Source organism: Rhinopithecus roxellana, chromosome 4 (genome assembly GCF_007565055.1).
Source record: "Rhinopithecus roxellana isolate Shanxi Qingling chromosome 4, ASM756505v1, whole genome shotgun sequence".
Lineage (NCBI taxonomy): Eukaryota > Metazoa > Chordata > Mammalia > Primates > Cercopithecidae > Rhinopithecus > Rhinopithecus roxellana.
The window spans coordinates 6893504-6906525 of record NC_044552.1 but is presented as its reverse complement, the minus strand read 5'-3'; the positions used below and the strand labels follow the sequence as shown (position 1 = coordinate 6906525).

At 42.4% G+C, this 13022-nt stretch overlaps 1 protein-coding gene across 1 annotated transcript in view; it reads left to right on the top strand.

Annotated features, from left to right (window-relative positions):
* The window catches only part of LOC104657356 (phosphatase and actin regulator 1-like), a 224333-nt gene extending 216899 nt beyond the window's left edge, over positions 1-7434 (top strand). The window contains exon 4 of the mRNA XM_030928571.1: positions 6239-7434. Coding sequence (XP_030784431.1) covers positions 6239-6498 — 260 coding nt within the window. The 3' untranslated portion in view covers positions 6499-7434. The remainder of the gene's footprint in view (positions 1-6238) is intronic.
* The last annotated feature ends 5588 nt before the right edge of the window (positions 7435-13022 follow it).

Here is a 13022-nt window from a genome sequence, read left to right as displayed (position 1 = left end):
GAGCTCGAGGAAACTCAGTTATTTGCTTAAAGTCACACAGCCAGGATTAGAATCCAAGCCTATCTAATTCCAGAATCTGGGCCTTTAAACACTATAGCAACTTTAAACAGCATAGGTACCATGCATGCATACACCAAAAAAGAATTCACATGCCCGTGATGACAATGCCTGGGGCTCAGGACCATTTGAGAATCTGAAGTGTTTTTATAGAATGCAGTCTGCTGAAGAGCAAACCTAGAGGCATCCTGATGTCCACCTATAAAAAGATAGACATAACCTTTCTGCACAGGAACAGGACAAGCTCAGCCCCTGCTGTTTCATGAGAGTCTAAGAGGAATTATCCTCCCAGTAGGTTAGCACTGCACAGAGTTAAGACGGCTGCACCTCCGACTGCTGACCGTGGGTGTCTCTTGCTCTGCCACCAGCATCGTTTCTCTCTCACCTGTTTTGAATGGCAGCCAGGTTGTCGGCTCACATTCAATTTCTGGCATAACCACTCTGAATAAGCCATGGAGCCCCTCTGTCAGACTCAGAATAGGAGGGGCAGCACAGCTATCCATCATCCCAGTTTGATCATGCCAGTCGCTGCATGTCCCCCGATTTCACCCAGGGCTCATTAACACATAGAACAAGAGATGTGGCAGACACCTCGTGAGAGAAAGGCCTGCTGAAGGATGAGCAATCATCTTCAAACAACCATGGGAGAAGGGCAAGATCTCTTTCCAAAGCTGTTTTCGCTGCGTGTGTTAGAAACCATAGTTGGTCCTTATGGCAGGCTGCTGAATGAAATCCCTCAAAATGCCCGGTGCGTTCAACATTCATCCCACTACCTACGAATGGGACTGGCTTGAAATTAACCTCTAGGGTTCTAGGTAGTCCTAGAAACTAGGGCATGACAGGGATTTGTCTTTCTTTTATCTTCAGAATCCTGGTTTGATTTCTACCTTTTCCTCAAAGCCTGCTCCAGCCCTGAAGGATTGCTTCCTCTTCCGAGTTCACAGAGTATTTGCATCTGTGCAACTTACTTGAAAATTGCAATTCATTCCATCCATCCATCCATCCATCCATCCATCCACCCACTCACCCATCCATCCATCCATCCATTCATGTGATGAGCCCTGAAGTTGTCCTACGTGGCAGGCACCGTGGTAGGGGGCAGGACCGAGAGAAAATTAAAGCTCTACTCATATTCTCAAAGGGAGAACCCAGCCCCCTGAGCAAGGCAGATGCGTGGACAGGGAAATTCAATAGAGGGTGTTCGATTCTATAACAGAGACAGGCAAAGGCGCCAAGGCAGGACTAAAGAAAGGTTACACTGAGGAAGGACACATGAGTCTTGAAGGAGAAGAGAGGGAAGTGAGGTGGTTCAGGCAAAATCTCCTTAAATCAGAATGTCTGAGTGTAGGAGCAAGGCATTGGTGTTTTGTCAAAGATCTCCAGACAATTCCAATGTGCGGCAAAGTTTGAGAAGCACTACTTTAGAGAACTATGCTAAGCAAAGCAGGATCAGTTCCATTTGGGACTTCATGTTCCACCCTTTACCTCCCATTCCCCTCACCCAAGATGGCTCACAGCCAATGCATGACCAACTGGCACACAGGAACAAAAGGAGGGACCCCTTGCCTAAAGCTGGGACCAACTCTGAGAAGCAATTGATGCTTCAGAGATTCCCCATGTGGTTAGGCTGAAGCTAGAATCCAACTGAGATCTCATCCTTGGTGTAGCCTCTTCTCTTGCCCTAACCTACTCCTCCTACCTACTCCCTTGCTTTGAGAGTGTTTATCTAGTAAGTCACATGCACCCAAGTCTCTGTCTGTCCTCTGCTTTGGAGCACCTGACTCCAGACACCCCAGTCCTTCAAACTATTCATTACAGAAATTTGATGTGGATTTATTGGCAGTGATGGTGATTAAATTTCCCAGGGAGAGGAACTATAAGCTCTCAAATATCCTCAGATGATGCATTGGCCCTTTATTGGAAGAACTTGAAGGACCATGGTTTAATCCAAGGAAGACGCAACAACAAGGTGACTCTCAGGGTTGAAACAGACAAATGCGAAGAACAAATGACTCATTGTTCCTCAGTCACACCACTTCAATAGCTGCCAATCTCACCTCTTTTGAGTACTATTTATTCACAGCCAAAGCCTGGAACTTCTTCACTGTGTTATCTTAGTTTAGAAAAATATACTCAGCACCCCCAGATAATATTCTGGAATAGTTTCTAACTGATCAGCCTCTACTAAGATTGCTCCTTCATTCAAGTTTGTCAGAAATAATCATTTTGATTTTCTGTGAATGCCTTCATGGCACTTCCTGCTTGCATAACCATTGTTTTAAGATGTTACTGCAAATGACAGTCTTTTGAGACAACAGCATGGCTATTGTCTACACAATTTTTTCGCACCACTTTTTTAAAAAATAAAATATTTTATCCCCCAAATACTGCAATATCTTAGTTAATCTCCAATCACTGTCTGTAAACAGAAAGAACTTTTTTTTGTTTGTTTTTTGAGACGGGTATCTTGCTGTGTCACCCAGGCTGGAGTGAACCTGGTGCAATCATGGCACACTGCAGCCTTGACCTCCTTGGCTCAAGCAATCCTCCCACCCAGGCCTTCTGAGTAGCTAAGACTACAGGTGTATGCCCTGACACCTGGCTAATTTGGGGGAATTATTGTGGAGACGGGGTCTTGCTCTATTACCCAGGCTGGTCTCGAACTCCTGGGCTCAAGCAGTTCTCCCACCTTGGCCTCCCGAAATGCTGAGATTAGAGATGTGAGCCACTGCGCTGGCCAAGAGAATTTTTTTCGGTATGTGGAGAACCTCTTTGGGAATATATGGAAAGAAAGAGAAGTTCAAAAGAGCTGAGGCTAGGTCTTCAAACAATTACACCAGTACATGGATAATCATTGTCTTTGTGCTGTTATAACAGATTTGCATACAGCACTGCCAGCCACACCTGCCCCACAGCGTCAACTTGGTCCCCAGAAAGTTATCCCATTTTATCCTAGATGGTGAATCACTGCAGAGGAGAGCACAGGAGCCTGAATCCAAGACTCTAACTGGTTAGAAGGGGTGGAAATATACATCAATTCAAGGCCAGTTGGCAAGTAATTCAGTAGGAGAAAGGGTGTATGGGTACCATGAATCTAAAATGGTGTATGAGTACCATGAATCTAGAAGTTTCAGCTGAATCTTGAATCCAGAAAGGTGACAAATGGGCCGGGCACAGTGGCTCATGGCTGTAATCCCAACATTTTGGGAGGCCAAGATGGGCAGATCAACTGAGGTCAGGAGTTCAAGATTGGCCTGATCAACATGGTAAAACCCCATCTCTACTAAAAATACAAAAAGTAGTTGGACTTGGTGGCCCATGCCTGTAGTCCCAGCTACTCAGGGAAGCTGAGGCAAGAGAATCACTTGAACCTGTTGAACCTGGGGCAACAAGAGCACAACTCTGGAAGAAGAAGAAGAAGGAGAAGGAGGTGACAAAAGAAGAAGAAAGTGACAAATGCACAGGACAGCCATGTAGGCAATTTTAGTGGTCAAGGTAAAGGCTAAGTTTCTATAACAAAGAGGCCTTAAATATAGTGGCTTAAGATAGAAATTTGCTTTTCTGTCGCATAGTAACCTGGAAGAGAGTGGTCCAGTGCTATCCTTAACAAGTGGCTTCTGGTATTTCTCCAGCTATTGTCACTTTTCAGAGAGTGAGAAGGAGGTAAAGGAAGTTTGGGGAAGTATCTTTCTCCTTCAAGAAGATAACCCAAAAGTTACATACATTATTTTGGTTCATCTCCTTTTAGCCTAAGTTCAGTCTCATGGTCATACCTACCTGCAGGGAAAGTTGGCAACTCTAGTTATAAGGACAATAGCTATGTGTCCAGTTAAATTCAGGGGGCTCTGTTACGCAAAGAAAGAGGTCAGCAGTCGCTATCGTGGCAAGTTAATATAAATGTCCAGAGACCCAAAATAAATCCAGGAGAAAACTGGAGGTGCAGTCGAAGTAAGCTCATACCGTAGGGCACTGCATATGTAAATAGCAAATACATTTTTTAAGTCTGGATTGATGGGTGAATGAGTAGATGATAAATGGGAGGACTGCTCACGTCAGCATCCAGGGCCTTTAATTAAACAGCAGTGATAGTCACAAAGCAGAATCACACAAACATTCACGTAAGTAAAAAAGGAAGGGAGTGTACGCCCTGAATTGTCCTCGTATTCTTTCTGTTAGTGCAGGCAAGCAGAGGATGGCAAATGTGTGCTGAGGAAAAGGCTTAACCTGCGTTTCAATTGTGGTCTCAACATCTCACAGCTGGGAGGTTCAGCCAGCTGAGACCCAGGCCAATACCTTGGCATTCAGATTTCACTAAGGTAATAAGAGTCTTCCACTGTCAGCATCTCTTCCTCTGTAGACTGGTGGTTCCAAGAGTATGATCTCAGGCCAGCGGTATCAGCATCATCTAGTAATATATTAGAAAAGCAGATTCTCAGGCCCACCCAAAACCTACTGAATCAGAAACTCTGGAGGTAGGACCCAAAATCTGTGTTAAATAAGTCTTCCAAATTATTCTGATGCACATTCAGTTCTGAGGACCACAACTCTAGACAACGACTTTGCTTCAATAACCTGTTTCTCCTGCCTGCTACTGAGGCCATTACCACTTTATATCTTTGGAGAGAAACAGTGAAGCCCATGAATGTAGCTTGATTTCACCTGGATCTCACAAGAAGAGACTGACAGATTTGGTCCTAGAATCCTAGTCTAGGAAGGAATTTGGAAAAAATCTCTCACTCATCAGCCTTTCTCTATGCTGGTAAATATGTAAGCCCTCCAAGATAGCAAGTATGGCCAATGCTATTCCCAAATATCTCCAAGGATAAAAATCATTCAGCTACTCAGGAGGCTGAGTCAGGAGAATGGTGTAAACCCAGGAGGTGGAGCTTGCAGCAAGCTGAGATCGCACCACTGCACTCCAGCCTGGGTGAAAGAGTGAGACTCCGTCTCAAAAAAAAAAAAAAAAAAAAAAAAAAAAAATCATTAAGTGTTCCTTGTTATCTACTTCCAATGTTTACTTAATATATAGGCTTTTAAAAAAAAAACCGAACTCCTTCTACTTATAAGTCTGCTTATTCTTGAATAATCTTGTCAAGAAATCTTCAATCTTAGATCATTCTAGTTATTGTTTGTATACACAAAGACACATTAAATCATTGTTTATTCTTCTCTCTTAAGCTAAACAATTCTAACCCCTTAAACAATATCTTTCTTTTAATTCCGAATGATTTCAGTGGTTTCCTAAGCTTTTGTTTGCATTATCTCATTGATTCATAGAGTAATCCTAAGAAGTAGAAGCTGCTGCTTTACCCTATTTTATATATGAAGAAACTGAGGTTCAGTAAGTTAAACAATTGACTTGGTTATGGAGCTTAGAATCTTTACCTTTGCTATTATATATCTAACTATATAGCCAGCATTTAATTTATTCCAAATCTTTCTTTCTTTCTTTCTTTTTTTTTTTTTTTTTTTTTTTTTTTTTGAGATTGAGTCTAACTCTGTCATGTAAGCTGGAGTGCAGTGGCACCATCTTGGCTTACTGCAACGGCCGCCTCCTGAGGTCAAGTGATTCTACTGCCTCAGCCTCCCAAGTAGCTGGGATTACAGATATGTGCCACCAAGCCTGGCTAATTTTTGTAATTTTAGTAGAGATGGGGTTTAGCCATGTTGGCCAGGCTGGTCTTGAACCCCCGACCTCAGGTTATCCCCCTGCCTCACCCTCCCAAAGTGCTGGGATTACAGGCATAAGCCACTGCACCCAGACTTATTCCAAATCTTGGTGAAGTAATGGTTTCACATTTTTCTTAGTGTTGGAAATTCAATGGTAAGTTTTATGCTTTAACTATCCTGCAAATATCTGCATACAGAAGAATGATTATATAAATTAAAATGTTCATGGAAAATGACATATTTAATAAATTAGATGTTTAAAGGGATAATTTAAAAACCAATCTCCATATAATCGTAACGTGAGGATCCAAATGACACCAAAACGAGGAGAAACTAGAAGACGGACACAAAGGCAGCAAACAGATCAGATAGAACTGATGACTATTTAATATAAGATAGAACTGATGACTATTTAATATAATGGAACTCACCAGGGTGATTCTTCTTGTTATCTCTTTGTTATCTGACCTGGGCTCGCACCTTAATGTCTTCATGTTCCCACGATGTCCAGGCGTTTCCCTCTTTGGGGATATGGATGAAGCAAGAATGGGACCAGCAGTGTCAACTCTTGGGTGTCCTATTGGACTTGAGCTGTGTTCCCTAGAAAACCACAGCCTCCTGAAGACAGCCCCTACATACACTACATCAGCCCACATCTGCTCAGGCCCCTGTACAGGTGGACAATTCTCTACTCAGGGTATGAGCCCTATTCAAGGAGCTAAAAGAAGGAGGGTGATTTGCCTGCCTTTAGATGGGGAAGAGTTTGGCTGAGAGGATATTTACTCTTTGGTCCATATGGGAAGGGAAAATGCAGTTTGTTGTGTGTATTCATTTCCTAGAGTTGCTGTAACAAAGTACCACAAACTACATGACATAAAACAACATCAATTTGTTCTCTGATAGTTCTGGAGTCTCGAAGTCCCAAATCAAGGTGTTGGTGGTGCCATGCTTTTTTGGCAGGCTCTAGGGGAGAACCTGTCTTCCAGCTTCTGGCAGCAGTTGGCAATCCTTGGTGTTAACTGGGCTCAAAAATGCATCACTCCAATCTCTGACCCTGTCATCCCATGGCTGTCTCTCTCTATGTGTTCACATTGTCTTTCTTTTGTCCAGGTCAGTCTCTGGGGCTCTTCTCTTCTTATAAAGTCACCAGTCAAATTAGATTAGGACCTAACCTAATGACTTGTTTTAAATTGACTCTATCTGTAAAGACGCTATTTCCAAATAAGGTCACATTCACAAGTACCAGGTGTTAGAATGTCAACATATCTTTTAGGAGAACACAATTCAACCCATGTCAGGGTGTAAGATTTACTCCATGGCTCTGGAGTGATGGTTTTGAGGAGCTACCAGATCTGCCTCAACTCTCCCAGGACCGTAACAGAGCATGCATTTACTCACGAGATGTGTTAAAACTCTAATTAGTAGGGCTGGGTGTGGTGGCTCACGCCTGTAGTCCCAGCACTTTGGGAGGCCGAAGTGAGCATATCATTTGAGGTCAGGAGTTTGAGACTAGCCTGGTCAACATGATGAAACCCCATCTCTACTAAAAGTACAAAAATTAGTCTGGTATGGTAGCACGTGCCTGTAATCGCAGCTATTCAGGAGACTGAGGCAGGAGAATCGCCTGAGCCTGGGAGGCAGAGGTTGCAGTGAGCCAAGATCATGCTACTGCTCTCCAGTCTGGGCAACAGAATGAGACCCTGTCTCTACTTTCAATCCCAGTTCTATCCCTCACCAGGTCATGTACCATCAACTCTCTGTGCCTCACTTTCTCTATCTTTAAAATGGGGATAGCTATGGCACTTTCCTCATATGGTTGCTGTGAGGATTAAATGAGATAATAGACACTGTGGGGGGCCATAGCAAAGCTCAATAAATATTAGCAATTGCTATTACTATATTCTAAGAGCCTATAATTTAATGTGTGAACCAAACACCTCCATGGTTTGAAGAACAAACGAGGGCCAAAAGTATGATTTAACTTACACACTGAAGTTATTTATTTTTATTTTTATTTGTTTAAGACTGAGTCTCGCTCTGTCGCCCAGGCTGGAGTGCAGTGGTACAATCTCGGCTCACTGCAACCTCTCCCTGCTGGGTTCAAGCGATTTTCCTGCCTCAGCCTCCCAAGCAGCTGGGATTACAGGTGCCCGCCACCATATCCAGCTAATTTCTGTATTCTTAGTAGAAACGGGCTTTCACCATGTTGACCAGGCTGGTCTCAAACTTTTGACTTCAAGTGATCTGCCTGCCTCAGCCTCCCAAAGTGCTGGGATTACAGGCATGAGCTACTGTGCCTGGCCTATACTGATATTATAACAGAGAAGTTCAGACAAAGAAAATAGCATATCAGACAATGACATACTATGTTATTTATGGTATGCATGTGTGTGTGTGTACGTGTGTGTGTATATGTGTGTGTGTAAATGTACGTTTTGGGGTTTTGGGGTAGTGTGGTAGGGGAGCAGTAACCCGGAGGAAGGGATTCTTTCCTGAGACTGATGAAGAACCTAGGGCCCTTTCTTTCTTGTTTTATTTCCATCTAACCACATGGTTTTTGCAAAGCCCCAAGGACTAGCGCAGTTCTGTGTTTGGCCCTTCACTCATGGGAGCTGTGAGCCTGTGTGCATTGCATGCGTAGACTCCTGAAAAATCTGTTAGTCCCGTGCATTGAACCGGGAAGTCATCTCATGGCTGGGAGGTATGTTTTCTCATTTTGTCTGAAACCTAATGTTCTCACAACCTACTAAAACTCCCTGCTCACCTAGAGCCTTTGATCAAGGCTACTGCCTAATGATTTCAGCTTGAGTGCCATTAAAAAAAAAAAAAAAAAAAAAAAAAAAAACAGATAATCTTGTTGCCCTCTTGAAGATATGTACATATTTGCAACAAACAATGAATGTTGATATAGCACCAAAACAAACAAAATCCATCCAAATCCCTTTTGTTACTTTAGGATTTTAGGAAGAGTCTCATTTTTCACTTCAAAGTAGTCTAAAGTATTTTTCCACAGCTAGAATTTCTTTATTCAGAATCCAGCGTGGATCTGGAGTTGTGCTAGCCACCTATCCACTTGCATCTATACCGGTATAATAATAATTTTAATATTAATTGATTAATCTAGCCTGAGGCACTGAAGTGTCTGCACACAAAATTAGAATGTAATTGCAACAATAAAGAAATCAAATGAGATAATTAAAACATAAAAGATGACAAATGCTAACTCACGAAGTCTTTTGTATGCACTGAAGCATTTGCCACTCATTTATACAGCGTTGTTTGCAGATTGCTAAGGAGAAGGTTCAAGGTAGAATAAGTTAAGTGACTGTTTACATCTGAGTGTATTACACTCACATGAGGATTGATGGCAGTACAATTTTAGGTCCAAGCACAAGTTCCAGAGAATATTGTTTTGATGCATTATTGTACTTTTCACATTTTTTCTAAAGTAACAAACTTGAAGAAATAGCATCTATAGGAAACGTGACAGCAGGAGGGCAAAGCAGGTGACTGGAAGCAGGTCGAGAATTAGCTCCTTTGAGATTTAGGCATGTAATTTGCATTCACAAAATTAAAAAGAAGGAAAAATGACAGTTGTGGTAAGTCTTGAGTAACCCAAAACAGAACAATTTGGCTGCAGTTTAGAGGCCCACTGGAGGCCTGGGATGACTTTTTGCCCTGGACTTAACTTCCTTTCAGTCTTTTTTTTTTTTACTGACTATTTTTTTAAAGGGTCTGAGGATGAGTCACATCAGAGCCATCGTGTTTCCAAGTTTCCAAGACTTAAGATTTCTGTTCTTTGTTTATCATTTAAGGAACAGTCTCAGGCCCTGATCTTATTTTCTCAAATATCTTATTCAGCCTATGCAGTCTCTTACTCCCACAGAGCCAGGAATAACATGAGATTAGGACTTCACTGATATAACTGATTTCAGGTCTTTTTTCTGCCCAGCCACCTTTCTGTGTTAGGCTAGCTGCATGGAATCATAGGGGTGCATAAACATGTGGACACCATCACCAATAGCACCACACAAAGACAATAATAAAAATGGCCACCACCACACTGCCACCATCTCAAAGGAAGGCCCTTGAAGATAATGCAGTCATTCATTTATTCAACACCCAACACATACTAATTGAGTGGATTTTTTTTTTTTTTTCTTTTTACGGAGTTTCACTCTTGTTGCCCAGGCTGGAGTGCAATGGTACAATCTCAGCTCACTGCAACCTCCACCTGCTAGGTTCAAGCGATTCTCCTGTCTCTAACTGAGTGAATTTTATGTTTCAGTGAGCTAATCAGACGAAGTCCCTAGCCTCAGCGAGCTTATGTTCCAGTGGAGGGATACAGAGAGTAAACAAATAAACAAGTAAATATATAATATTTCAGGTGGTGGTAAGTGTTATGAAGAAAGATAAAACAGGGCAAGGTCTAAAGAGTGACTGGGAAAGGGCTACTATTTTAGAGAGTGTAGGCAGAACAAAAGCTCCCAGACAGGGTGCTGAGTAGCAATCTGGAAACCTGTATGAATTGCTTCACATTAATATTCCTCAAATAGACTGATGAACTTAAATTTTATGAAAACAAAATGCAATGCAAAAGGTAAAACAGAATCCTGTCTGGGCTCCGTGGCTCATGCCTATTATCCCAGCACTTTGGGAGGCCGAGGTATGCGGATCACTTGAGGTCAGGAGTTCAAGACCAGCATGGCCAACACGGTGAAATCCCAAAACTACTAAAAATACAAAAAGTAGTCAGGCGTGGTAGTGCATGCCTGTAATGCCAGCTACTCGGGAGGCTGAGGCATGATAATTGCTTGAACCCAGGAGGTGGAGGTTGCAGTGGGCCGAGGTCACACCATTGCATTCCAGCCTGGGTAACAGAGTGAGTGGGACTCAGTCAAAAAAAAAACCAGAGAAAATACCAGAATCCTTTCTCAGTGTTCTGGGAAAATAATAATACAAGTTAATTTTTATTAAGCACCTAACAAACATTAACTTATTTCATCCTCAAGGCAACTTGATGATGTAGGAATTGTTATTTCCCGCCCTACTCTTTTTGTTTGTTTGTTTGTTTGTTTGTTTTTTTTGAGACGGAGTTTCGCTCTGTCCACCAGGCTGGAGTGCAGTGGCGCTATCTCGGCTCACTGCAAGCTCCGCCTCCCGGGTTCCCGCCATTCTCCTGCCTCAGCCTCCCGAGTAGCTGGGACTACAGGCGCCCGCCACGGCGCCCGGCTTTTTTGTATGTGTGTTTTTAGTAGAGACGGGGTCTCACCATGGTCTCGATCTCCTGACCTTGTGATCCGCCCACCTTGGCCTCCCAAAGTGCTGGGATTACAGGCGTGAGCCACCGCGCCCGGCGCCCTACTCTTTTTCAGATGATGTTTGTAACTCACCAAAGGTTACACAGATAGTGGGTAGCGAAACCCACAGAGCCAGGAATAAAATGAGATTAGCCTTCACTGGTCTGATTCCAGGTCTTTTTTCTGCCCAGCCAGCTCTCTATGTCAGGCTAGCTGCATGGAATCATAAGGGAGCATAGACCCGTGCGCACCGTCAGCAGCAGCAGCACCCGATGACAATAATAACAACGACAATAACACAACATGGCCCCATCTGGTTTTTCAACTCTAAGCCCTGTCTGGTGTTTCTGGTGTTTACTTTTTGAAACAGCTAAAATAAGGTATAACTGGTATATAATAAACTGCACATATTTCAGGTATATAATTTGAAAGCTTTTAACATGTATATACACCCATGAAACCGTCACAATCAAGATAATGAACATATCCCTCACTCCCAAAAGCTTCCTGCTGCTTCTTTTTCATCCCTCCCCAGACTCCCATCTCCAAGCAACAAGGATCTGCATTCTGTTGCTATAGATTAGCCTACATTTTCTACAATTTTATGTAAATGGAATGCTAAAGGATGAACTTTTTATTTTTGTTTGGCTTCTTTCACTTGGCATAATTATTTTCTGATTTATTCATGTTGTTGCAGACCTCAACAGTTCATGCATTTTTAACCACTGAGTAGTGTTTCATTGTATGGATATACCACAATTTGTCCATTTACCTGTTAATGAATAGTGGGGAAGTTTCCAGTTTTTGGCTATTACAAGTTAAGCTGCTATGAACAGTCATATACAAATCTTGGTATCAAGCCCATACTCTTAATCATTACATAATCTAGCTTTTCTGAACAAAGATAAACCTAGGACATCTAGGTACTGCATTGTGTGGCAAAATCATGCTGAACCAGAACTAAGACTGCCGGATTCCAGATACTGTCCCCTAGTCTAAGAATAATGAGTAGCCTTTGGAAAATACATTGGTAAAGCCTTTAATTCAATGTCACTTGGTGTCTCCATAATCTAAGGAGAGATTGCCCTAGTTAACCTAGCATCAATTAATTCAGTACATTTGCTTGATATAAAACTTGAACAATCAACAAGAAGCAGTTTGGCATAGGAGGAAAAGTTCTGGACTGGATGTCAGAAAACCTGGATTTGAGCCCACCTAACGTAGAAATCCCTGGTTTGTACTCTCTCTACCACATTTACCAACAGTGTGATGATTAACCAGTCACTTCTCCTTTCTAGAACTCTTTCCTCATCAGTCAAAATCCCAGCCAAGTCTAAGGCTGACGCATGGCTCGTACTAATTGGAGAAAAGCAGTAGATTATACAAGTAGCTGTATATTCATGATATTCACACCATTCCACTCTTCTTTATTGATGTGGAATTCTACATCTCAGAGCTGCAAGCAACCTGAGAGAGCATAAAAGAGAACCGAGAATCCAGGGAGCTAGGGGGCGCCATAGGTGCCCCGCTAGTCACTGTCAGAGATGGGCTCAAATCCAGGTTTTCTGACATCCAGTCCAGAACTTTACCTCCAGTGCCAAACTGTGTCTTGTTGATTGTTCAAGTTTTATATCTGGCAAACGTACTGAATTAATTGAGTGCATTTTTTCCACTTTATAATGAATTTGGGTGGCAGTCACCTGTCTCAGAATGTTTACTATACAATTTGTGATCAAATCCCAGATGCTTCCATCCTCAGGACCCAGAGTAACACCTTGCTAGCTAGGTAAATGCAGCAAGAAAGGAAACACTTTTGGGGAGAGAAGCTGTAATAAGAGAGACAAATAAATGATTCATTTCCCCCTGCTGTTAGTTTAAGTTATAATTACCCAAACTTTAAAAATAAAACCTGAACACCATCACAGCCCCTGCCGCACAATGGCAAAAGCACACCCTCTTGCATCAGCACCAATCACACATTTAACAACTGCTGTT